This window comes from Lithobates pipiens, unplaced genomic scaffold, assembly GCF_037356315.1.
Source record: "Lithobates pipiens isolate NorthernLeopardFrog02 unplaced genomic scaffold, aLitPip1_a1.2 Scaffold_19, whole genome shotgun sequence".
Taxonomy (NCBI): Eukaryota; Metazoa; Chordata; class Amphibia; order Anura; family Ranidae; genus Lithobates; species Lithobates pipiens.
The window spans coordinates 150,966,384-150,991,738 of NW_027507764.1; the positions used below are offsets into that span (position 1 = coordinate 150,966,384).

At 44.2% G+C, this 25,355-nt stretch overlaps 1 protein-coding gene across 4 annotated transcripts in view; it reads left to right on the forward strand.

Moving 5' to 3' along the window:
* The window catches only part of KCNH8 (potassium voltage-gated channel subfamily H member 8), a 780,884-nt gene that overhangs the window by 481,157 nt on the left and 274,372 nt on the right, over nt 1-25,355 (forward strand). For all 4 annotated transcript variants that reach the window (XM_077491398.1, XM_077491400.1, XM_077491399.1 and 1 more), the window contains exon 3: nt 21,346-21,477. In XM_077491398.1, the coding sequence (XP_077347524.1) occupies nt 21,346-21,477 (132 nt within the window). The remainder of the gene's footprint in view (nt 1-21,345; nt 21,478-25,355) is intronic.

Here is a 25,355-nt window from a genome sequence, read left to right on the forward strand (position 1 = left end):
TATATATATATATATATATATATATTTATATATATATATATATATATATATATATTGTACAGTATATACAGTATCTCACAAACGTGAATACACCCCTCACATTTCTGTAAATATTTTATTATATCTTTTCATGTGACAACACTCAAGAAATGGCACTTTGCTACAATGAAAAGTAGTGAGTGTACAGCTTGTATAACAGGGTAAATTTGCCGTCTCTCAAAATAACTCAACACACGGCCGTTAATGTTTAAACCGCTGGCAACAAAAGTGAGTACACCCCTAAGTGAAAATGTCCAAATTGGACCCAATTAGCTATTTTTCTCCTCCGGTGTCATGTGACTCGTTAGTGTTACATGGTCTCAGGTGTGAATGGGGAGCAGGTGTGTTAAATTTGGAAGTTCAGCATGGGTCCTCATGGCAAAGAACTCTCTGAGGATCTGAAAAAAAGAACTGTTACTCTACATATAGATGGCCTAGGCTATAAGAATATTGCCAAGACCCTGAAACTGAGCTACAGCAAGGTGGCCAAGTCCATACAGTGGTTTAACAGGACAGGTTCCACTCAGAACAGGCCTTGCTATGGTTGACCAAATAAGTTGAGTGCACATGCTTTGTGTCATATCCAGAGGTTTCGCAAATAGACATATGAGTGCTGCCAGCATTGCTGCAGAGGTTGAAGGGGTGGGGGGTCAGCATGTCAGTACTCAGACTCGCACACTGCATAAAATTGGTCTGCATGGCTGTTGTCCCAGAATGAAGCCTCTTCTAAAGATGATGCAAAAGAAAACCTGCAAACAATTTGCTGAAGATAAGCAGACTAAGGACATGGATTACTGGAATCATGTCCTATGGTCTGATAACACCAAGATAAACTTATTTGATTTAGATGGTGTCAAGTGTGTGTGGTGGCAACCAGGTGGCAACCAGGTGAGGAGTATAAAGACTATATATATATATATATATATATATATATATATATATATATATATATATATATATATATATATATATATATATATATATACAGTATATATGTCAATTGTATTTTTTGTGGAACTGTCCATTTTCCCAAACTTTTTTTTCTCGGCTTACAAAACTTTTTACATTTTTTTTTTTAGCTATGAACTATGGCTGGCTGGAAATGTCATTCGTACGGCAATTATTTTTCATTCTGGGAATGTTCACCCAATTCCCATGAGAAACTATGAGGAATTGTTCAAAGACTTAAGTTGGACTTAGATAAGTCATATTACCAGAGACTTGTGGACCTATATAGCCCAAACATCTTTTCTGTAGTTATTTAACTTCCAGACCGCCTCATGCCGATATACGTCCTTATTTGAAGGAGGATATCATTGTTATGGCAGCATCTAGCTGTTATAACCCTGGTATCATCTTGTTCAGCTGGTGGTCCACTTCAAGATAAAAGTGGTCTCTGCAGCCTATTCACCACAAGATCACTTATAAGTGGCAGGAGAGGGCCCCCTCCCGCCGTGCCAGGGTGCCATCCACCACTTACCGGAGCCGTCGGCAGTGGTGGAGGCAATCAGGTCCTTCTGCTGGCTGGACATGGAGAAAAGTGAGGGGAAGATTGCCCCCACCCATTTCTATGACATTTCAGGGCGGAAGTGACATAAAAACATAATTTCTGTCCACAACTCTTAAAGGGCCTTTTTTTAATTATTTTTTAAATTATTTTTTTAATGAATTGTTTTATTGCATTTTATTGTATATATGAGATCTGAGGTCTTTTTGACCCCACAACTCATATTTAAGAGGTCCTGGAATGCTTTGTATTCCCTGTAATAGAAATAAAAGTGACACAATTTCTTTTAAAAAAAAAACTGTGTAAAAATGAACCGCTTGCTGACCACCTCACGCCAATGTACGTCGGCAGAAGGACTCGTACAGGCAAACTAATGTATCTGTATGTTGCCCTTTAAGAGGCGGCCTGCGGGCCGATCGGGAGCAGAGATCAGTGACGCGCCACACGTAGCTATGCCCTCCCACAGTTATAGACACTCCCCAGGACACACTTAACCCCTACACTGCCCCCTAGTGGTTAACCCCATTCATTGCCAATGTCATTTACACAGGAATCAGTGCATTTGTATAACACTGATTACTCTATAAATGACAATGGTGCCAAAAATGCGTCAAAAATGTCCAATGTGTCCGCCATAATGTCACAGTCATGACAAAAATCGCTGATCGCCGACATGACTAGTAAAACAAATTATTAATAAAAATGCCATAAAACTATCCCCTGTTTTGTAAATGCTATAACTTTTGCGCAAACCAAAATACTACCAAAGGAAAGCTCTATTTGTGGTAAAAAAAAGGACATCGATTTTGTTTGGGAGCCACGTTGTACGACCGCGCAATTGTCAGTTAAAGCGATGCAGTGCCGAATCTCAAAAAGTGCTCTGGTCAGGAAGGGGGTAAATTCTTCCAGGGCTGAAGTGGTTAAAAAAAAGTTCAAATAAATAAGAATTATTTTTTTTAAACGTGCCCCATCCCGCCAAGCTCGTGTGCAGAAGCGAACCCATATATGAGTAGCGCCTGCATATAAAAATGGTGTTCAAACAACACATGTGAAGTATCACTGTGATCAGTAGAGTGAGAGCAATAATTCTAGCCCTAGACCTCCTCTGTGACTCGAAACATGCAACCTGTAGATTTTTTAAACGTCGCCTACGGAGATTTTTAGGGGTAAAAGTTTGTCACCATTCCATGAGCGGGTGCAATTTTGAAGCATGACACGTCGGGTATCAATTTACTCAGCGTAATATTATCTTGCACAATATTAAAAACAAATTGGGCTAAAATGATTAGCCTAAAAAAAATTAGCTACTGTTGTCTTATTTTTTCATTCAAAAAAGTGTATTCTTTCCAATAAAATTGTGCTTGTAAAACCCCTGCGCAAATACGGTGTTACAGAAAGTATTGAAACAAACACCATTTTATTCTCTAGGGTGTTAGAACATTTTTTTAAATGTATAATGTTTGGGTTCTAAGTAATTTCCTAGCAACTTTCTTTTAACTTGTAAACAACACATCTAAAAAAGAGGCTCGGTCCTTAAGTGGTTAAAATGTCAGAAGTATGAACTTGTATTAAATATAACTTTTTGCATGATATTGCTTGTAAAACAACGGTCATGCTTCTAAATCACCTAAAATAACTAAAATATATTCACATAATAGAAGTAGCTTGGGTAAGCCGTGAAACATTTTTAATATAAGTCTAGCTATATCATAACCTGGATAAATGGGAACCTTCACAGGCATAATACTTCTGTTATAATTTTGACCCCTGTAATTCAAATGCTGTAATTCCTTCAATGATCTCTGCCCAAAGAGATCACACTGCTCCTACTAACAATGCCTTTGTCTACTTTTCTTTCAAAAGCCATACATGTTCACACATCACCCAGTGCCAACATCAACATCCACTTCCTGGCTCAGATATGCTGACTCAGAAATAGGACAGTCATGAAAAAAAAAAAAACCTGGTGCCCGTACAGTTTTAGGCTGTGTTAACAATTTTCTGCCACTGAGTAGCCCCCTGCTGCAGCCTCTTACCTTTTGATGCATTCTCCTGCATGTAGCAGACAGATGACATCATCGCAGCCTAGACAAGTCACTTGAGAACTACTTTTTAATGATAAAGGTAGTGAGTAATTTTCCTGGTAGCACGTATTGTGAAATTTTTAGGCCTATCCAGATTTGTTACTAAAGTTACTAAAAGAAAGTTCACTTTAAAAATGTTTTTGTGAAATGTGTGCTTAAAAGTCTTAGTAGTAACCCCCTGCATAACAGGGGGTTACAGGTTAATATAAAAAAAAAGCACATGTGTGTTCATACAGAATGGAAAACATTGTAAAATAGTTATAGTGGTGGAACAATGTTTAGACAAATCCAGGTGTGTAAGAAATCCTACATTTCTGCACTTGTTTCTAAACACTATATGTGGAGGTATGTGAATAGGAGTAACATGAACTTACTAAGATATTAATAAATATAGGAAAGTCATACAGTGCTCATAGGTTTACATAACCTGGCAGAATTTATGATTTCTTGGCCATTTTTCACACAAAAACTTTTCTTTCACTCATGGTTAGTGTTTGGCTGAAGCCATTTATTATCAATCAACTGTGTTTACTCTTTTTAAATCATAATGACAACATAAACAAGCCAAATGACCCTGATCAAAAGTTAACATACCCCAGTTCTTAATATCGTGTATTGCCCCCTTTGACATCAATGACAGCTTGAAGTCTTTTGTGGTATTTGTGGATGAGGCTCTTTATCTTCTCATGTGGTAAAGCTGCCCATTCTTCTTGGCAAAAGCTTCCAATGCCTGTAAATTATTTGGCTGTCTTGCATGAACTACACGTTTGAGATCTCCCCAGAGTGGATCAATGATATTGAGGTCAGGAGACCGAGATGGCCACTCTAGAATCTTCAATTTATTCTGCTGTAGCCAATGACAGGTCGGCCTGGCCTTGTATTTTGGATCATTGTCATGTTGGAATGTCCAAGTACATCCCATGCACAGCTTCCTGGCTGATGAATGCAAATGTTCCTCCAGTATTTTTTTGATAACATACTGCATTCATCTTGCCAACAATTTTGACCAAATTTGTTGTGCTTTTGTAGCTCACACATCCCCAAAACATCAGCGATCCACCTCTCCAACTGTAGTGTTTATGGTTGTGGCCAAAAAGCTAAATTTTGGTCTCATCACTTCAAATGACTTTGTGCCAGAAGATTTGAGGCTTGTCTTTGTGCCATTTGGCATATTGTAAGTGGGATACTTTGTGACATTTGCGTAGTAATGGCTTTCTTCTGGCGACTCAACCATGTAGCCCATCTTTCTTCAAGTGCCTCCTTATTGTGCATCTTGCATTCCAAACAATTTTCCTGGCAGTTGTGGCTGAAATTTTAGTTGGTCTACCTGACCATGGTTTTGTTTCAACAGAACCCCTAATTTTCAACTACTTGATTAGAGTTTGAACACTGCTGATTGGCATTCTAAATTCCTTGGATATCTTGTTATATCTCTTTCCTGTTTTATACAGTCCAACTACCTTTAACTGCAGATCCTTTGACAGTTCTTTTGCTTTCCCTATGATTCAGATTCCAGAATCATCAGTGCAGCATTGGATGAAAGATGCAAGGGTCTGTCAGGAGTACAGAAACGTATTGACCTTTTATACACACGCACTAATTACAAGCAAACAGATCACAGGTGTGCATGGTTCCTTTAACCACTTACAGACCGGACCATTTTGCTTGTCAAAGACCAGACCACTTTTTGCGATTCGGCACTGCGTCGCTTTAACTGACAATTGCGCGGTCATGCAACATGGCTCCCAAACAAAATTGACATCCTTTTTTCCCACAAATAGAGCTTTCTTTTGGTGGTATTTGATCACCCCTGCGGTTTTTATTTTTTTCGCTATAAACAAAAATAGAGCGACAATTTTGAAAAAAACACATTATTTTTTACTTTTTGTTATAATAAATATCCCCCAAAAATATATAAAAAAACATTTTTTTCCCTCAGTTTAGGCTGATACGTATTCTTCTACATATGTTTGGTAAAAAAAATTGCAATAAGTGATTATTGATTGGTTTACGCAAAAGTTATAGCGTTTACAAAATAGGGATAGTTTTATGGCTTTTTTATTAATAATTTTTTATTATTTTTTTTTTTTACTAGAAATGGTGGCAATCAGCAATTTTTATTGTGACTGCGACATTGTGGCAGACATTTTTGGGACCATTGTCATTTATACAGTAATCACTGCTATATAAATGCAGTGATTCCTGTGTAAATGACACTGGCAGTGAAGGGGTTAACCAGTGGGTGGCAGTGTAGGGGTTAAGTGTTCTTATGGGTGTGTTACTAACTGTGGGGGGGTTGGGCTTTCATTTAGTGAACACTGGTCTCTGCTCCAATCACATGGAGCAGAGATCAGCGTCACTAGTTGCTAGGCAGAATGGAGAAATGCTGTTTACACGGCATTTCCTCCATTCAGCCATCCCGTGAGATGATCGCGGGTATGCCCGCGGCGATCGAGTCTGCGGGACCCGCGACCGGACTCATGGGGGTCCCGACCGGCACGCAAACGCGCGGCCGGTGGTGCACTCGCGATGGCAGGGCGGCATTGAAGATTGGACGTACCTGTACGCCAATATGCCTGCCCGTGCCATTCTGCCGACGTACATCGGCGTGCGCTGGTCGGGAAAGATACATCGGATCGGTTTGATTCAGATAGCATTTGGAACTACACCTCACCCTGGATGACCAAAACTGATGGTCAGAATAATCCCTTCGTTCAGAGAAAATGTGATGTCTCTTAGGTGGGTGCATGCAAACATTATAGAAAATTACATTCACCAGAGCCGCGAAAAACACAAAAGCAAATAAGGGATAGACAAGGCTCAGACAACATTATATAATACCCAATACAACTCCTACACTTCCCCAATAAAAGATATTCCTGAAATGGAGATTCATCGAAAACTGACACTATAGTTGGTCACAGGGTTGACCTGTTTGGGTAGCAATGAGAGGCGACACAATTGGAAGAGCACCACCACACAACTTCCACAGCTCAAGGTCCACTCTTTCTAAATGGAGAGGTGGTTCTGTACCCTCAAACATGTGTTCCAGTTTTTCACCAGTACACTAGATCTTCCATTCATTACTTTCACGTCCTCAACCCCCCTTAAGCCACAAATAAAAGCATTGCTAATCTATTTTACTGATTCAAAGACCCCCTAAGTGCCCAATAACTTGTTGTTTCTTGTCTTTTTACCTCTTCACAATACTGTTATGTCCATCATTTTACATTCCTAAAAATGGCACTTCTCCTCTCACCTAGGGAGACGTTCCGCTTTAATTTTAATGTGCAGAATAATTTTTTATGTATGGGCTTTCATCCTTGTTTTATTCCATAGTTGACCCTTTAAAGTGCTCCATGATGGAATAATTCTCTCTTCACAGAGTGCTGGTGGGAGGATTTCAAGCTTTCCACAAAAATTGTGCAGGACCTCCAGTGTCATGGTTATGCATTAGAGTTGTTCTCCTTACCTGTCTGCGTGTGTTCATTTCTAGAGACCAGCCGAGCTTCACCTGACTGCTTTATTTCCTTCCTCTGGAATGGCTCCACCCTAGCCCCTATCAGACTGCACTATATTAACCTTTGCACTGCTAGCCTATCCTGCTGATCAACCTTTGTGTATTAGCTTCCTGTTTCCTGTCGTGTGCTCTGCTTCTGATTTCCGTTACCGACCTTGGCGTGTTCTGACCATCCCTGCTTGCCTGTGACCCTGACCTATTGGCGTGTACCCGACTATTCTGTTCTGCTTGTGGCCCCGACCTTGGCTTTGTCCCTCACCATCCCTATCCTCCTGTTACCTACTGTGGGTGTGAGCTGGGGGACCCTGGGGGTCGCGACCTGGAGCCAGTTGCAGCCAAGACCATCTTCACCACTCGAAGCTCTGGTGAACACCAGCTGGCTCTTAGACTCCGCGCCCCGGGGAATCTTACGCTCTTACCTCAGTGGGATCTGTCCCCCGTCTGCAGCCCTCAGCCGTAGGGTCCACAGCCTTGCGGTGCATCCCCAACCCTACGGTGTGCACCTGTCACCTGGGCTCTAGGTGACCTGACAGTTTGATCAGCCATGGACCCGGCTGACGTGCCGCTCCCTGCACTCGATCCATTGCAGGGCATAGTGCGGAGACTCGAGACCCAGGAATCTAATCAGACTCAGGTGATGCGATTCCTCCAGGATCTGGCTTCTCGCTTCGAGCAGCTACAGGCTTCCTTGGGAACCCCGAACCCGCAGCCTCAAGTACAGTCTGCGACTGCACCTATCGCACCAGTCGCATCCACGCATTCATTAGTACTGCCTGCTCCGTCCCGTTTCTCTGGGGACTCCAAGGCCTGCAGGGGCTTCCTCAGCCAATGCACCATTCATTTTGAGCTCCAGCCTCAAAACTTTCTATCCGATCGGGCAAAGGTAGCCTATATCATTTCCCTCCTCTCCGGTGAAGCTTTAGCCTGGGCTGCCCCCCTGTGGGAGAAAAATGATCCAGTGGTTTCCAGCCTGTCCGACTTCTTGAAGCTCTTTCGTAACATCTTTGAGGAGCCAGCTCGGGTTTCTTCTGCGGCTAGTGCCCTTTTACGCCTTCGCCAAGAATCTGGTTCAGTGGGCCAATATGCACTTCAGTTCCGTATCCTTACAGCGGAATTGAGCTGGAACAATGAGGCCCTGGTCGCAACCTTTTTACATGGCCTCTCAGACCGAGTGAAGGACGAATTAGCAGGAAGAGCTATCCCCGCCGGTCTAGACGAAGTCATTTCCTTATGTAATCAAATTGACATTCGCTTCCAGGAGAGGTCCTTAGAAAAAAGACGCCAGCACCTCCCAGGTTCTAGTCAGCCTGAGCTTTTTCCCCGTCGCCCTGTGGAGCATCCTCCGTCTGCTGAGGAGCCCATGCAGCTGGGCCGGACCAGACTAACCCCCGAAGAACGTGCTAAACACAGAACTCTGGGCTTGTGTCTTTATTGTGGGGGAAAGGGTCATTTTCGTGACTCCTGCTCGCTCCGTCCGGGAAACGCTCGGGTCTAATACATTTGGAAGGTGGAGTATTGGACCCAGAAACATCACCTTCTCGTCTCCTTCTTCCGGTGTTCCTCCATGTAGGCACTTCTCCCCAATCAGTCCTAGCATATCTGGACTCCGGGGCTGCCGGCAATTTTATGGACTGGAGAACTGCCTCTTCTATGAAGCTTACCCTTTCTCCCCTCGCTACTCCACTAGTAGTCTCGGCAATTGATGGCACTGTGCTCCCAGGGGGTCCTATCCGTTTCCAGACGCTACCTATTAGGATGTCGGTAGGGATACTCCACCAGGAGTGGATCTCCTTCCTCATCCTACCCAAGGCCTCTACCCCCATTGTATTGGGTCTTCCTTGGCTGCAGCTCCACTCGCCACATGTGGACTGGGTATCTGGGCAGATCCTGGCCTGGGGTCCTTCGTGTTTCTCGTCTTGTCTTTCCAAGGTGACCCCCAAGAGGAAACTTCCCATTGCTACCACATCTGTCTCGTCCGATCTTCCTGCGGCTTATAGCGATTTCCGGGATGTGTTCTGTAAGAAGTCTGCTGAGGTACTTCCTCCTCACAGATCTTTTGACTGTGCTATTGACCTTGTCCCTGGAGCAACCCTGCCCAGGGGTCGTACCTACCCTTTATCCATTCCAGAGACCCAAGCCATGTCTGAGTATGTCGCTGAGAATTTGGAGAGAGGTTTCATCCGGAAATCCTCATCGCCTGCAGGAGCAGGGTTCTTTTTCGTTGCCAAAAAGGATGGCACCCTCAGGCCCTGCATTGACTATAGAGGTTTAAACGCTGTGACTATTAAAAACCGTTACCCCTTACCTCTAATATCTGAGCTATTTGACAGGTTGAAGGGGGCTTCCATTTTCACTAAATTGGATCTCAGAGGTGCATACAATCTCATTCGAATACGAGAAGGTGACGAATGGAAGACCGCATTTAACACTAGGGACGGGCATTACGAGTACTTGGTTATGCCTTTTGGTTTGTGTAATGCTCCAGCTGTGTTCCAGAACTTTGTCAACGAAATATTCAGGGATCTACTGTACCAGTTTGTTGTCATCTATCTGGATGACATTCTCATCTTTTCCCAAAATCTGCCTGCTCACAGAAACCATGTACGCACCGTACTTCAGCGCCTTAGGCCGCGTACACACGGGCGGACTGTTCGCCCAACCTTGTCCGCTGAACAGTGTTTGGGCGGACAGTCCGCCCGTGTGTGGGCTTTCAGCGGACAGTTTCAGCGGACAGTTGGACGGACAAAGTCTTTCGGAAATTCCGAAAAACTGTCCGCTGAAACTGTGTTTGAGCGAACAGTCCGCCCGTGTGTAGGCTACTTTCGAAATGAGCAAACTGTTCCCGCTCGGAAAGTCCGCCCATTTCGAGCGCGTGTACAGGTAGGCGGGGCCCGCGAAGGAGACGTCGTGGGCTCCGCCGCCTGGAATGGGCTTAAAGGGGAACCCCAACGCCGAAAAAAATCGGCGTGGGGGTTCCCCCAAAGTCCACACCAGACCCTTGTCCGAGCACGCTACCCGGCCGGCCAGGAAAGGGGGGTGAGCGAGCGCGCCCCCCCTCCTGAGCCGTACCAGGCCGCGTGCCCTCAACATGGGGGGTGCCTTGGGGAAGGGGGGGCCGCGCGGCCCCCCCCACCCCAAAGCACCTTGTCCCCATGTTGATGAGGACAAGGGCCTCTTCCCGACAACCCTGGCCGTTGGTTGTCGGGGTCTGCGGGCGGGGGGCTTATCGGAATCCGGGAGCCCCCTTTAAGAAGGGGGCCCCCGGATACCGGCCCCCCACCCTATGTGAATGAGTATGGGGTACAATGTACCCCTACCCATTCACCTGTGAAATAAAGTACAAAAAAAAACACAACACAGGGAAAAAATATTTTATTGCACAGCTCCGGGGGTCTTCCGTCTTCGGGGGTCTTCTCGCCGGACTCCTCCGCTATCTGTGTGTAGCTCTTTTGCTAGCGGAGGAGTCCGGCTTTCTTCCTCCCCGCCACCGGCCTCTTCTCCCGACTTCAGGGGTCTTGTCCCCCTCTTCGGTTCTTCTGCCGGGCCACCGCGCCTTCTTGTAGCTCTTTTGCAGGCGGTGGCCCGGTCTTCTGTCGCCGCTGCCTTCCGTTCTTCTGTCGCCGCCTTCGGTTCTTCTGCCGGGCCACCGCGCCTTCTTGTAGCTCTTTTACAGGCGGTGGCCCGGTCTTCTGTCGCCGCTGTCGTCGCCGCCGCCGCCGCCGCCGCCTTCCGTTCTTGTTCTTGTTCTTGTTCTTCTTCTTCTTCTTCTTCTTCTCCTAGAGATGTTGACTCGACGAGCTCTCCGGCCGGAATGCCAGAGCCGCGCTGTGCGGTCACTTATATAGTGACAATGGGGCGGTGTCACATGGTATATGTCACATGGGTTGGTCACATGGGTTGATGTCACATGGGGACTATGACATCGTAAGGGGGCGGGGTCACCATGTGACCAACCCATGTGACATATACCATGTGACACCGCCCCATTGTCACTATATAAGTGGCAGCGGAGCGTGTCCCTGGCATTCCGGCCGGAGAGCTCGTCGAGTCAACATCTCCAGGAGAAGAAGAAGAAGAACAAGAAGAAGAACAACAAGAACGGAAGGCGGCGGCGGCGGCGGCGGCAGCGACGACAGCGGCGACAGAAGACCGGGCCACCGCCTGTAAAAGAGCTACAAGAAGGCGCGGTGGCCCGGCAGAAGAACCGAAGGCGGCGACAGAAGAACGGAAGGCAGCGGCGACAGAAGACCGGGCCACCGCCTGCAAAAGAGCTACAAGAAGGCGCGGTGGCCCGGCAGAAGAACCGAAGAGGGGGACAAGACCCCCGAAGTCGGGAGAAGAGGCCGGCGGCGGGGAGGAAGAAAGCCGGACTCCTCAGCTAGCAAAAGAGCTACACACAGATAGCGGAGGAGTCCGGCGAGAAGACCCCCGAAGACGGAAGACCCCCGGAGCTGTGCAATAAAATATTTTTTCCCTGTGTTGTGTTTTTTTTTGTACTTTATTTCACAGGTGAATGGGTAGGGGTACATTGTACCCCATACTCATTCACATAGGGTGGGGGGCCGGTATCCGGGGGCCCCCTTCTTAAAGGGGGCTCCCGGATTCCGATAAGCCCCCCGCCCGCAGACCCCGACAACCAACGGCCAGGGTTGTCGGGAAGAGGCCCTTGTCCTCATCAACATGGGGACAAGGTGCTTTGGGGTGGGGGGGGCCGCGCGGCCCCCCCTTCCCCAAGGCACCCCCCATGTTGAGGGCACGCGGCCTGGTACGGCTCAGGAGGGGGGGCGCGCTCGCTCGCCCCCCTTTCCTGGCCGGCCGGGTAGCGTGCTCGGACAAGGGTCTGGTGTGGACTTTGGGGGAACCCCCACGCCGATTTTTTTCGGCGTTGGGGTTCCCCTTTAAGCCCATTCCAGGCGGCGGAGCCCGCGACGTCTCCTTCGCGGGCCCCGCCTACCTGTACACGCGCTCGAAATGGGCGGATTTGCCTCCTCCTTACGTGGGCGAGTCCGTTCATTTCAAAAGTTGAGCGAACTGTTTGGCAAACAGTTCGCTGAAACAGTCCGCTCGTGTGTGGGCAAGTCCGCTCATGCAAATTTTGAGCGGACTGTTTGCCGAAACTGTTTGACGAACAAGGTTGGGCAAACAGTCCGCGCGTGTGTACGCGGCCTTAGAGAGAACAATCTCTATGCCAAGATGGAGAAATGTTCCTTTGAATGTTCCGAGGTCCTGTTTCTGGGATGTTTTGTTTCTAGTGAGGGTCTTCGCATGGATCCCGGAAAGGTCTCTGCCATTACCAACTGGCCCCTTCCTGCTAGCCTCAAGGCCACACAGCGCTTCCTTGGCTTCACAAATTATTATAGGCAGTTCATAAGGAATTACTCTTCCATTGCTGCGCCTGTTATCGCTTTGACCAAGAAGGGTGCTAATGCCAAAGACTGGTCTTCCGAGGCTGTCTCTGCGTTTCACGATCTGAAACAGGCCTTTGTCTCTGGACCCCTCTTGAGGAGACCAAATCCTGAAGACCCATTTTTTATTGAAGTAGACGCTTCTTCGATGGGGGTGGGAGCTGTGCTTCTTCAGGACTTTGAGAAGAAACGTCAACCATGTGCGTTCTTCTCCAAAAAAAATTCTCAGGCAGAGAGAAATTATGCCATTGGTGATCGGGAACTTCTCGCAATTAAATTGGCGTTGGAGGAGTGGCGTCATCTCTTGGAAGGTTCCCCTCACTCCATAACGATCTTTACTGATCATAAGAATCTACAGTACCTACAGAATGCTAAACGTCTGAACCCCAGACAGGCCAGGTGGAGTCTCTTCTTTTCTCGTTTTAAATTCACGATTACGTACAAACCTGGTTCCTGCAACGGTCGAGCTGATGCGCTCTCTAGGTCATTTGACACCTTGGACGAGGAGTCCAACCCTGATCCTGAGCCGATCATTCCTACCTCTTGCATTGTTGCCCATTCTACCACCCTGGAATCAAAGATTCCTCCTGGTAAGACCTTTGTTCCCACGGAGCTAAGAACCAAGATCCTTCGTTGGGGACATGATTCCAAGATGGCAGGTCATGCTGGGTTCCTCCGATCCTTCCTGCTTATCAGTCGTCACTACTGGTGGCCTAATCTCCGCTCGGATGTAAAAGACTATGTTAAGGCTTGTCACGTCTGTGCTCAGTCTAAATCTTCCACTCAAGCCCCTGCTGGTCTTCTCATGCCCTTGCCCATTCCTAAGGAGCCCTGGTCTCATATCGCCATGGATTTTATCACTGATCTTCCACTATCGGAGAATAATACGGCCATTTGGGTAGTAATCGATCGGTTCTCCAAGATGGCTCATTTTGTTCCTCTTCCTGGTCTCCCTTCTGCCCCTGCCTTGGTTCCCATTTTTGTACGAGAGATTTTCCGCCTTCATGGTGTTCCTTCGGATGTCGTCTCGGACAGGGGTGTGCAATTTACTTCTCGTTTTTGGGGAGCCTTTTGCAAATCCCTCGACATTACCTTGGATTTTACCTCTTCTTATCATCCCCAATCCAATGGCCAGACTGAGAGAGTTAATCAGGAGTTAGAGGTCTTTCTCCGTACCTTGGTCTCTGCCCATCATGATGATTGGGCATCACTATTACCGTGGGCTGAGTTCTCCCACAATAATCATGTTAACGTCAGTTCTCAGAAAACACCCTTCCTCACTGTTTATGGAAGACATCCTCAGCTTCCCCTTCCTATGATTTGTTCTTCTGACATTCCAGCTTTGGCTACTGTTCAGGAATCATTCAATTCCATGTGGGCTGACGTTCATGATTCCCTCCAGAAAGCTGCCAACAAATTCAAGAGTTTTGCTGACCGTCGCAGGCGTAAGCCACCCTCTTTTCAGCCAGGAGACAAAGTCTGGCTCTCCACCAGGAACATCAAACTCCGGGTTCCTTCCCTCAAATTTGCCCCAAGATTCATTGGTCCATACACCATAATTTCTAAACTGAATCCGGTTTGTTTCAAGCTCCAGATTCCCAAAAGCCTCAAAATCTCTAACTCCTTCCATGTTGCCCTTCTAAAGCCGTTAGTCCTCAATAAGTTCTCTCGTCCTTCCCCTACCATAGCACCGGTCTCTGAGGATGATCAGGAGTACGAGGTTAGCCAAATTTTGGATTCCCGACTCTGTAGAGGCATTCTCCAGTACCTCGTGCACTGGAAAGGTTTTGGTCCTGAGGAGAGGTCGTGGATTTCGGCTTCTGAGGTCTTTGCACCTCGTCTGTTGAGGAAGTTTCATTTGAAGTTCCCATCTAAACCTGGTCCCAGGCGGGGGAGGGGGAGGCCTCGTAAGAGGGGGGGTACTGTCATGGTTATGCATTAGAGTTGTTCTCCTTACCTGTCTGCATGTGTTCATTTCTAGAGACCAGCCGAGCTTCACCTGACTGCTTTTATTTCCTTCCTCTGGAATGGCTCCACCCTAGCCCCTATCAGACTACACTATATTAACCTTTGCACTGCTAGCCTATCCTGCTGATCAACCTTTGTGTATTAGCTTCCTGTTTCCTGTCGTGTGCTCTGCTTCTGATTTCCGTTACCGACCTTGGCGTGTTCTGACCATCCCTGCTTGCCTGTGACCCTGACCTATTGGCGTGTACCCGACTATTCTGTTCTGCTTGTGGCCCCGACCTTGGCTTTGTCCCTCACCATCCCTATCCTCCTGTTACCTACTGTGGGTGTGAGCTGGGGGACCCTGGGGGTCGCGACCTGGAGCCAGTTGCAGCCAAGACCATCTTCACCACTCGAAGCTCTGGTGAACACCAGCTGGCTCTTAGACTCCGCGCCCCGGGGAATCTTACGCTCTTACCCCAGTGGGATCTGTCCCCCGTCTGCAGCCGTCAGCCGTAGGGTCCACAGCCTTGCAGTGCATCCCCAACCCTACGGTGTGCACCTGTCACCTGGGCTCTAGGTGACCTGACATCCAGAAACTGTAGGACAGCTGTTCTCCCATAGTTTTTTGCTTTTCTTCTTATTATTATTCCAGGGATTCCCTATCGATATTGAATATTTTCAGCTCTTGTTGTTGTTCTATAAGCTTATAGTCATTGTGACGTAATAGAGTCTCAAAAGCAAGATCTGCATATATAAACAGTTGTGCCCATTCAAAAGTGATAGAGGCATAGGCCCTCAGTTTCTCCATTACCCTAGCTTTATCTTCATAATATTGAAAACAGCTAAACAGGTCAAAATACTCTGGGGTTTATTTACTAAAACTGTAAAATCAGGTGCATGACAAAGTCACCTATGCAAAATCTGGTGCAGCTGTGCATGGCAACCAGTCAGCTTCTAATTGTTCAATTAAGCTTTGACATAATTACCTGGAAGCTGATTGGTTGTGGCCTGTTCTGATTTTCTTGAACTTATAGTAAAACAGTTCTCTATCTTGGAGTTTTATAATGGACTTAACATGTTCATCCAATTGATCTTCCATCTCCTCCACTTGATGTAACACACACTTAATCTCTGTCCTGATGGAATTTATTTCCATATCCAAAGTCTGTCGAAACTGATCCAGCATACCCACAATATATAATTTTTCCAGCAAAGCCTGCATTATCATTGAAACTTTAGTGGTCGCCTGATCCAATCCAAGAAGAAGTTTGGTGGATTTTGATGAGTAATGGGACAGCTGCATTGTGTTCTACTGACCAGTCTGTGACTCACTTCTCGCCTCTTCATCTCTGGACTTCCACTCAAGGGTTGAATGCTTGATCTCCAGGAAACCGACTCAGAGCTCCAGCATGTAAATACCCTTTCTGTCCAAAAAACACAAATGGGAGAATATAAGGAAATTATTCCAATAGTGGGAGAAAAATCCCACTTAGTTGTCACTAGAACAAGTGACTACATTTGGCTTTTTTTCCGTTTCTATTTATTTGCTATTTATTAACTTCCTATTTATTATGATGCCATTACTTACTGTCCCATTGAAAATGTCAGGCAGGGAAGATAGAGATGATCCATCTTCTCAAGAGGGGCACAAACAGCAATAAAACCTGACTGCCTGCATGCGCATTTGTACGATCAATATGTCCATGCTCATTTCTATTAGCAATGCGCCTATACTAATTTCTATGAGCAAAGCTATGCGTGTGTGCATATCTATGCGCCAGTCGCCATACTGGAATTCCCTTACAGTCAACTGATCCAACACTGAATGTGATAATAATAATAAACTATTTTGATGTGCTCACTAAAATCACTTTGGCTATTTGCTTCCCAGGTTTCCTATAAATGTATAACTATTGTACTACTACATAATGGGGAAACATAGACCAGTGTTGCACAGAACAGGAAGCTATCACAATTCACATTTCACTTGACCTAAAAAAATATATATATTTCAACAGGTGTTGTTACTCAGCAACCATACTAAACAATTGAAAACCACAGGCGAGAAAGTATAAAAAAAGAGCAAGAGAGAAATGTAATAATGTAATGTACTGTAATTTGTAATAAAACGAGGGAAACATAAACACCAAACAGGTATCCTTCAGTATAGAAGGCTAAATCATGAAAGCAAGGTATTTTTGTAGGAATGGGGAAAATTATGTTTTATTTTAGTAAGCTATATTTAACACAATTTGTTAAAAAAAAATCAACACAAACATATTTGTAGATTTCTACCTATAAAGCTTTTGTGGAGATGGCCATGGTAGCGCTGATTTTTTGTTTTTCAAAATGAGTGCCAAGTTGTAGCTCTGGGAGAAAGAAGTAAGTCAATTAAAGGAACAGAGGAATAATGATTCTGTGAAATCCTGACTACAGATTGTAAATTGTTGCTGTGGTACAGAGAAGAGAAATTTGGCAACTATATAAAAGCATAAATGTCTGCAGACTGAAAAAAAAAAAAGTTTGATTTTTTTAACAAATTTAAAATCATTAATGTTTCAATCATATTTTGAATAGTTAAAAAAAAACAAGCTTTTACTCTAAAACCGATGTACAGTGCAAATTTAAAGTGGAACTGTAGTGCAGGTGAGCAGTGGCAGCTCTTATCATAATGTGCAAGTATGTACAACCATGTGATGTTCCCGGTCTCCTTGTGCTAGCCATCCTGAGACAGTATATTGTGGTCCCAGGCTCTTGGGAAGAGTGAGAGAGCCCGGGAACCATGTGACAGGGTTGCGGCGAGGTTCTGGTGGGGTGCCTGCAGGGGACCACACTGTCAACGCTGGAAAGTGATCAGGGTCCAAACAGCCACCTGGATTACTTTTATGTTAGAGCAGGGAGAGAGAATGATGCGGTCCAAGGCACCATAAGTAATTGACCTCCATCCCAAATTTAAACAAAGAAGAGGGAAAGTTTGGTTGGCGGGACATTGAATGAGGTCAATCACTATATAAAGTAAATGTGGAATATAGAACACAGTGTTGCTTTTATGGGTTCCAACAAAAAGGGGGGAGTTTTTTGGGGGACTATGAATGAGAGATGCATGCCAAAGAGCAGTCTTGGCAAAGAACATTTTATTATACCATGTGAAATCATATACAGCATACTAAATGACACAAAAAAGGCATACACAGAATCGCATACTCTCAGGGCATGCTAAAAACCACATATAAATATTGACGCCACGGTACTTGCCATATCATAAGGTAAAAACAAGTCCTGCACAACATGGGCCACTGGACGGGCTGAATGGTGTTGGAAAATCTAGAGTAAAACAATATAATAGACATAAAATCATCTGTATGGCCATCATGCATCTATGGATGTGGATTGAGATCAGTAGTATATGCTGAATGTATAATATTTTTGATGAAGAGTGTGAAAAGCTCATACAACAGGTCAGATGAAGGGAAAAACTGAGCATAGATGAAAAAACAGATACTCAGAAACCACCAAAGATGAAAGAGAAAGAAAGAAAGGAAGGTAAAGAAAGGAAAGAAAAGAAAAGGAATGGAAAGAAAAGAAAAGAAAATAATATCCTGGGAGAGATAGTGAAAAAACCAAAGAGAATGATGAACAAAGTGCTAAAGGTATACCTTTACCTTTATACATGTGAGAGACGCCAGACCAGCTGGAGTGCTGACAGGAAAAGGAGGGAGTACCGCGATACTGCAGATGGATTTGGTTGTTGCACATCACTTTTTGGGAGTATCCTGAAGTTGTGTGTTGACCAGAAGGATAACAGCCAGGGCTGGGATGGCTGACATAGGGGATGATCAACAATGCTGGAAGTTGCTGAAGGTTGTGGAGATGTTACTACCTCATCACCTGTGGTGAAACACAAGCTACTTGTTTGCCTTGACAACGCATTTTGCGTGCATGCGCCTTTTCAAAGTCAAGATAGGCAACTCAGAAGAGGGATATATGTGGGCATCACATGATGTTACATCTCTTTACACAACTATACCCCATGTGGTAGGCCTCAAGGACATACAACATTTCCTCACCTATAATGGAGACATCAATTCCTTGCAGTCACATTTTCTAATTAAATCAACTAAATTCTGTTTAAAACATAATTACTTTACTTTTTTTTAACAATTTCACTTACATGTGACACACGGAGCTCGTGTTTCCATCTCCCTGCTGATCGTTGCCTCTGCCTCCTCCTTCCTCTCCAGCACGTCCAGCCATCTCTCACATGCTAGTGAGTGGTCTGTACACTTGGCCACAGTGCAGCATGGATATTGGCACCCCCCCCCCAGCAAGGTTTGTCTCCCATAGCTGGATGCTGTTAGCCCCTCGTTACTCTGTGGACTTCTGGTGACACCGTAAGCCTGCTTTATTATCTTTTATTACTCCCAACTCCTCCTTGCCTGACAACAGGATTGGATTTTATAGCTATTATTGAATAAACTATGTGTATTCATGTTCAACTGCCTTTTGTGAGCCTGCTTTTTCCACTAACCCATTGAGCACTAGATCATTTTGTTTTTGTGAGGAAAAACTAGCCCAAGCTTATGGCTGCTACTGCTACTACGCCCAAAGAGCTCAACTGGTTAAAGTGACACTAAACAATATCCTTATTCTCCAAAAATAATTCATACACATCCACTACTTCATGGCCCTGTATTAAATTGGTGCTTACTGTATTTTTTCTGCCTTCTTGTAATATCCTCCATGATCTCCCATACCTCTCCTTACCCATCACTTCCATTTTTTGGAATGAGCAGAGCATCTTAGTTGTAGTCACGGGCACTGTTGTATGCTCAATACACATCCAAAAATTCAAATTGAAGATTTAAAGCAGGCTGTGAGCAATGGAAGCAATGTGAGCAATGGAAGGGACTTGTTTAAGTTAAAAATACATACTTGAATAGAATTTTTAAACTGGAGTTTAGTCCGGTATTTTATGTATTCTTAACTTAAAGCGGTAGTAAACTCTCTAAAAGATACCCTATTTAAGCAACATTCTAATGTAAATATCGATTTTCAATCAAATGGGCACTAAAAGCATGTCCAAAAATCATTCTTAAGCCCCGTACACACGAGAGGACTTATTTCCGACAGACTTCCGAAGGAGTTCTGCCGGAGTTCCGACAGAGTTCTGACGGACTTTTCGACTGAACGGACTTGGCCACACACAATCACACCAAACTCCGACGGATTCGAACGTGATGTCGTACGACTGGACTCGAATAAGGAAGTTCATAGCCAAGTAGCCAATAACTGCCCTAGCGTCAGTTTTAGTCCGTCGGAATAGCATACACACGAGCGAATTCTTCGGTAGGAACTGGGTTGGGCGGAGTTCCGTCGGAAAAATTTGAAGCATGTTCCATTTTCTAAAGTCCGTCAGACTTTTGCGAATCAAAAGTCCGTTGCAGCCCACACACGATCGAATAGTCTGACGGAATCATTCCATCGGACTTTGGATGTTGAAAAGTCCGCTCGTGTGTACGAGGCTTAACTGTTTTTTTTCTTTTATATTCTAAACGCTATCATCGATATTAGCCACCGCCATAGGAACTGTGGTCTTTTGGGTTCTGTATTCTATTTTACTTCCGCCCGCAGTAGCTATTATTGTCCCTAATCCAGCGCTATCCAAGGTGTTCACGATCCTCTTCACATTGCAGAAGCACAGTCAAGTCTTGTGTGATGTCGAGGCTGACGTCGACACTTGGAAATGACACAGCCCCAACATAGACCCTGCATTTTTCCGGCAGGATCTCTGCTTGCCAGAAAAATAGGAAATAAGGCACATGCGTGGGTGATGTCAGAAGTGAAAAATATACAGAATACAGGAAAGGCAAGCAGGTAAGCAAACTTTTGTATGGTGCAACTTGTTTTAAACCTTCAATTGTCCATTTACATGAAAGTCGTCAGTATGGGTATACAACCACTTTAAACAAGTCCCAGCCCCAGTCTCCCAGCCTCCTTTAAATCCCCATTTATTTATTTTTTGCTTGCCATCAATTTTCTGTATACAAAACTTAAAAAAATTGTAAATGTAACAACTGACAGCATAAATGATTCAAGAAGTACATTTATAATATGCAGAACAATATATGAAATATTCATTTTTATTTGCAACAATAAATGTTCTCTGTTGTTTAGTATATTTTTACTTCAACTTATTTTATTGTACTTTACTAAATAGAATATATTTTATTTGCAGAATGGTGCAAATCATGATGTACCAAGTGCCCCATATTGTATCAAAATTTGTATTTTATATAAGCATTTTCAGAGAATATTTTTTACTGTGATTCTATTTATATTAAGTCATACTTTTTTCTGCTTTCTGCATTAGTTACATTGATATACTGGACATTAGGTCTTCTGAGGCAGGATGATGAGGGGAGACAACTTTCTAATTAATCAAGTGAAAGACATACGCTGTAAATAGCAAATTTTAAATATCACAGTCAGCACACTGGGAATTTTTCTAATAAAATAGTTAAGTTATGATCAATATGAGGTTCAAAGTAAAAGTGTAATTTGGATGTAATAAGAAGCTTCATTAGAACATTTTAATGATCCCAGAAGATAAATGTTGCATTTAAATCAATGCTTTACTTCCACAAAGAGGAGTGCTGCTAAGCTTCATCGGATGAGACAAGCAGATTTACATTTACTGAACAGCTGTGGTTTCTCGACTATTGACCTTTCCAATAAGATTTGGTTAAAATTACATTAGCTGCAGCTCTAGATTTGTACTTTTTTGTTTCAGCAGTGTGCTTGTATTTATTATGCTGATTTGTTAATTTATTTTCTTTTTAGGTACTTCATTCTGGTGCCTATTGGACATTGTTCCCATAAAGAATGAAAAGGGTGATGTGGTACTTTTTCTGTCATCATTTAAGGACATTACAGATACAAAAATTAAAATTGCACAGGGAGAGAAAAAAGAAGGTTTGTATCTCTTTACTTTTATTAATCAATATGACATGTATTATATAGTTTTGATTGAAAAGCTTACTAGCCAGCAACAGGATAATAATGAAGGAGACAACTAAATATCAATGCTTGATTTTCGTATGAGGTATGTTTCACTCTAGAAAGTTTCAGATACTCCAGCATGGAGGATGCCTTTTCCTCCAGAAGATTATAACTATGATCCCTATGACAGAACCCATAGCAGGGAACTATTTGAGCTGTTTTTGTTTGGTGGGACGGTATCCTACCAGAGTCAATATTGAATGCAGGCAAGTGAAGAAGTGACTCCCAAAAAGACCACAGCTTTGGTACATCCATTAAAAATGAACACTCTGTGATTATCCTACATCATGTCCATACTGTGCCTAGAAAGAAACCCTCTTTTTCTTTTCTCTCCAAAGTACAGCCTCTTTCATTACACATCTAACCCAATCACTCACAAGATTACCTATCCAGGGTGGCCTTGTTTCCATTGTCTACAAAGACCACAGTGATTGTCTTTCCTTGAAGAAACCCCCCCCCCCCCCCCCTCTTTGTGCCTTGCACTATCCCACACATAGTGAAAGGCATGTTTACCTGCACCCCTCACTAACCACACCTAGGCTTTGGGATATTGGAGTATCAAAAAAGTTAATAAATACGTCTAGCACTATCCCCATAAGGCTAGAATGAAACAAATAACCAGGAATAGCGTTCTCCCTTTGTACAAGATCTTGAACTGTCCTCCTTTACAGACACTGACAGTCTTTAAGATTAAATTCAAAAGCCCCTTAAGGACTAGCAATGCTCAGTCCCTTAGAAAGTAGCACTTTGTGTAGTAATCAACATCCAGGAGTATATCCCACTCCACTGTAGACACTGTTCCCAGTTCTACTGCCTGCAGGACTACCAGCCCACCTGGCTGCTTCTTCATCAGCCCACCCAGCTAGTTCTTCATCAGCCCATCCAGCTGCTCCAAAGATCTTCCAGGGCAAGGTACAGGAAGGGTTAAGTACAATGCTGTCCTCCAAAAAGGCTTGCTACACGTGGCAGTCTTTCCACTTGTGTATCTCTGGGTGTGCTGATGTACTCACACTGTCCTGCTTGCTCCCTGCTGCTCCTTAGGCAAGATTACTTTCAAACTGCACTGCTGTCAGGATTTTTCCAAGCCAGCCAGATCTGCAACCTGGAGGGCGAGCCCCCCCCCCCCCCAAACTTCACAGTCTCATCAGCACAACATCTTCAACCAAACTCCCCTGCTGACATGAGTCATCCATATTTAGAGGCTGGCTCAGCCTCCCTGCCAGGCTCACTGCCTGGGGATTGGCCAAGCTTCCCTAAGTATGCAGATCAACCCTCTTGGCCACTGCCCTCTAGCTTCTAAAAATGTATTTAAACTCCCAGAACCAGGGGGAAGCACCAGAGACCTGCCTCTGTGAGTCATCCAGCCTGACCTGCAGTAAACCCTGACCCAGATTCCAGAATCACACTTACCATGAGTCATACACATAAATTTACCTATATTAACCTGATAGTACACTAGAGGGCGTCACATGCTATTTGATACCTGAAATGCTGTCACTAAGACACGTTTTCCACTATTGCTGTTCCTCTCAGTATTATCTCACTCATCCACGCAAACTTTCACCCATTCCCAATCACCTCCTCCCCTTTACACTTCCCTTGAGAATCTCACACCCCTAGACTCCAAGAGCTAAAAGAAAGGTGCATCCTCACCCTTTACCCCTTCACCAATACCTGATTACCTCCCCCCACCCTGATTAACTAGCTCTTCCCATATGCCACATCTCACCCTTTCACATTCCTACAAACATTTAATCATATAATATGGTTTTTGCTTCTTTGGGATGTGACCCTACTTTAATATCCCTCAGTGTCAAGGGATTGTATAATCCAGAAAACAGAATTTCCTTACTCAGGGAGCTCAAAAAGAAACATACTCAAATTGTCAGAAAAAAAACGAAGAAATGGGTTCAGCAACCTAGTGCATTAACAAACCACATATGGCAGAGTATAGAAAGACAAATATACACTCACAAGAAAGCCACTTAGTATTCTGCCGTAAGTGGTTTTGTTAATGCACGCAATTGTTGCAGACTTTTCCTCTGTTTAATTGTAGCTGCTATTGTGGATTTCTCCTTTATCACCAAAAGTAGCAAGACTTCACACTCAGGTGGCCTACTGAGAATGTCTCATCATTCACACAAATCTAATTAATATCAATAATGTTTGTAATATGTGTGTAATGCCTGCTTATATGTGTTACCTTTTGCTGGGCTAATGTCACACTCCCTAACATTTAATAACAAAACAGAGAAAAACACTGTTTAAAATATTTGACCAAAAAAGTAAAGAACATCAGGAGAAATAATACGAGTGGTACCTCAGCACTTTATACATAGTCTATTGAGACCCCTGTGAGAACACCCAAACAAATGGATTTTCAATTGAGTGAACCTTTTGCTGAAGTGTGAAGTGAAACATTTAGCAGTAGTATCAGTATCACTGTTAAATGTTAGAGCTTCCTGCTCAGGGCTCTTAGTTCTTAGTTGCTGGCCTACTAACAACCAGTGGCCCAGAACATTCAGTTGTAAGCTGGGAATTCTTGACTGACAGGTAAATGTAAACAAACAGATGGGATAGTATATGCCCCCCCCCCCCCCAAAAAATGTATTACCAGACTCTTTAGGTCTAGTATGTATTTTTAACCCCTTGAAGGCACATTTGATAGGAAAATAGCTGTACTCTCTAGGGTCTTCAAAAACTCAAACCACTTCTACACACCCTCAGATTGGTTGACACCTGGCACACAATGCATCCAAATGGGACGTTTCTTTCTATTTGCCACCACATGGTAAATAATCATGTATTGATTACCTGTTATGGCCTCCTCAAACTGTGTAAAGTAGAGATAGGAATACAATTCATATATATTCATGCACCCATCCCTATAACTCCCACACAGAAACTACACCATAGAAATGGCGACAAATTCTCACCTTACTCTGTAAACCAATCTGCTTTCAGGCACATTGAAACTACACCTTGCAACTATTTTGCAGAAAACCTTTCCACAGATATCTTGCTAATGTTTGCATGGGAATAACACACAATAACACACATGCACACAAGTAAGTATTTCATAAATATAGGGTCCAGAATTAAAAAGATAGAAAGGGAGCATGGCCAAGTCGGGCATGTGAGCGGATCATTCTCATAGAGCTCTCGCATATAATCCCCTTATATATCCTCTCCCTGGCCATAAATGCACCCACAATCACCACTACTGCCTGCTGCAGACTCCCTGGATCTCAGAGATATCCAGGAAGCCACGATTACACATCATAATGTCAAAAGGAGGAAAGGGTAAGGGAGGCACAGTGGCCCAGAACAAACAGCATGGCGCTGATGCGTCTCTCCCACAAAGAACTACGAGGGACACGGAGAAATCAATAGAACAGGGAGCCAAGAGTAGGCTTCCCCATCTTGCAGGTAAAGCTAACCTTGGGGACATTCTATATTATACCAAACTTTCTGAGCTGCAGGGACAGGTGGTGGTTGGAGCAGGTTTTGATCCGGAAGCTTCACATGCAGACACAGCTACAGGGCAGGGTACAGATGTGCAGGGTACAGGGTACAGGGGTGGATGCCATGTCATTGCCTGATTCTGAACACTTATTAGGTCAGGAGGATTATGTATGTACAAAATAAGATTTGAAAAACACTTGTTCACGCATGCATAGATCTTTGGGGATAGCCATATACTCCATTCTCCTGACAATATATTTCAAGCATGGATCATCTAAGGTCCCCATGGGAAATTTTCACATGACAGCATCTCAATCAGCCACAGC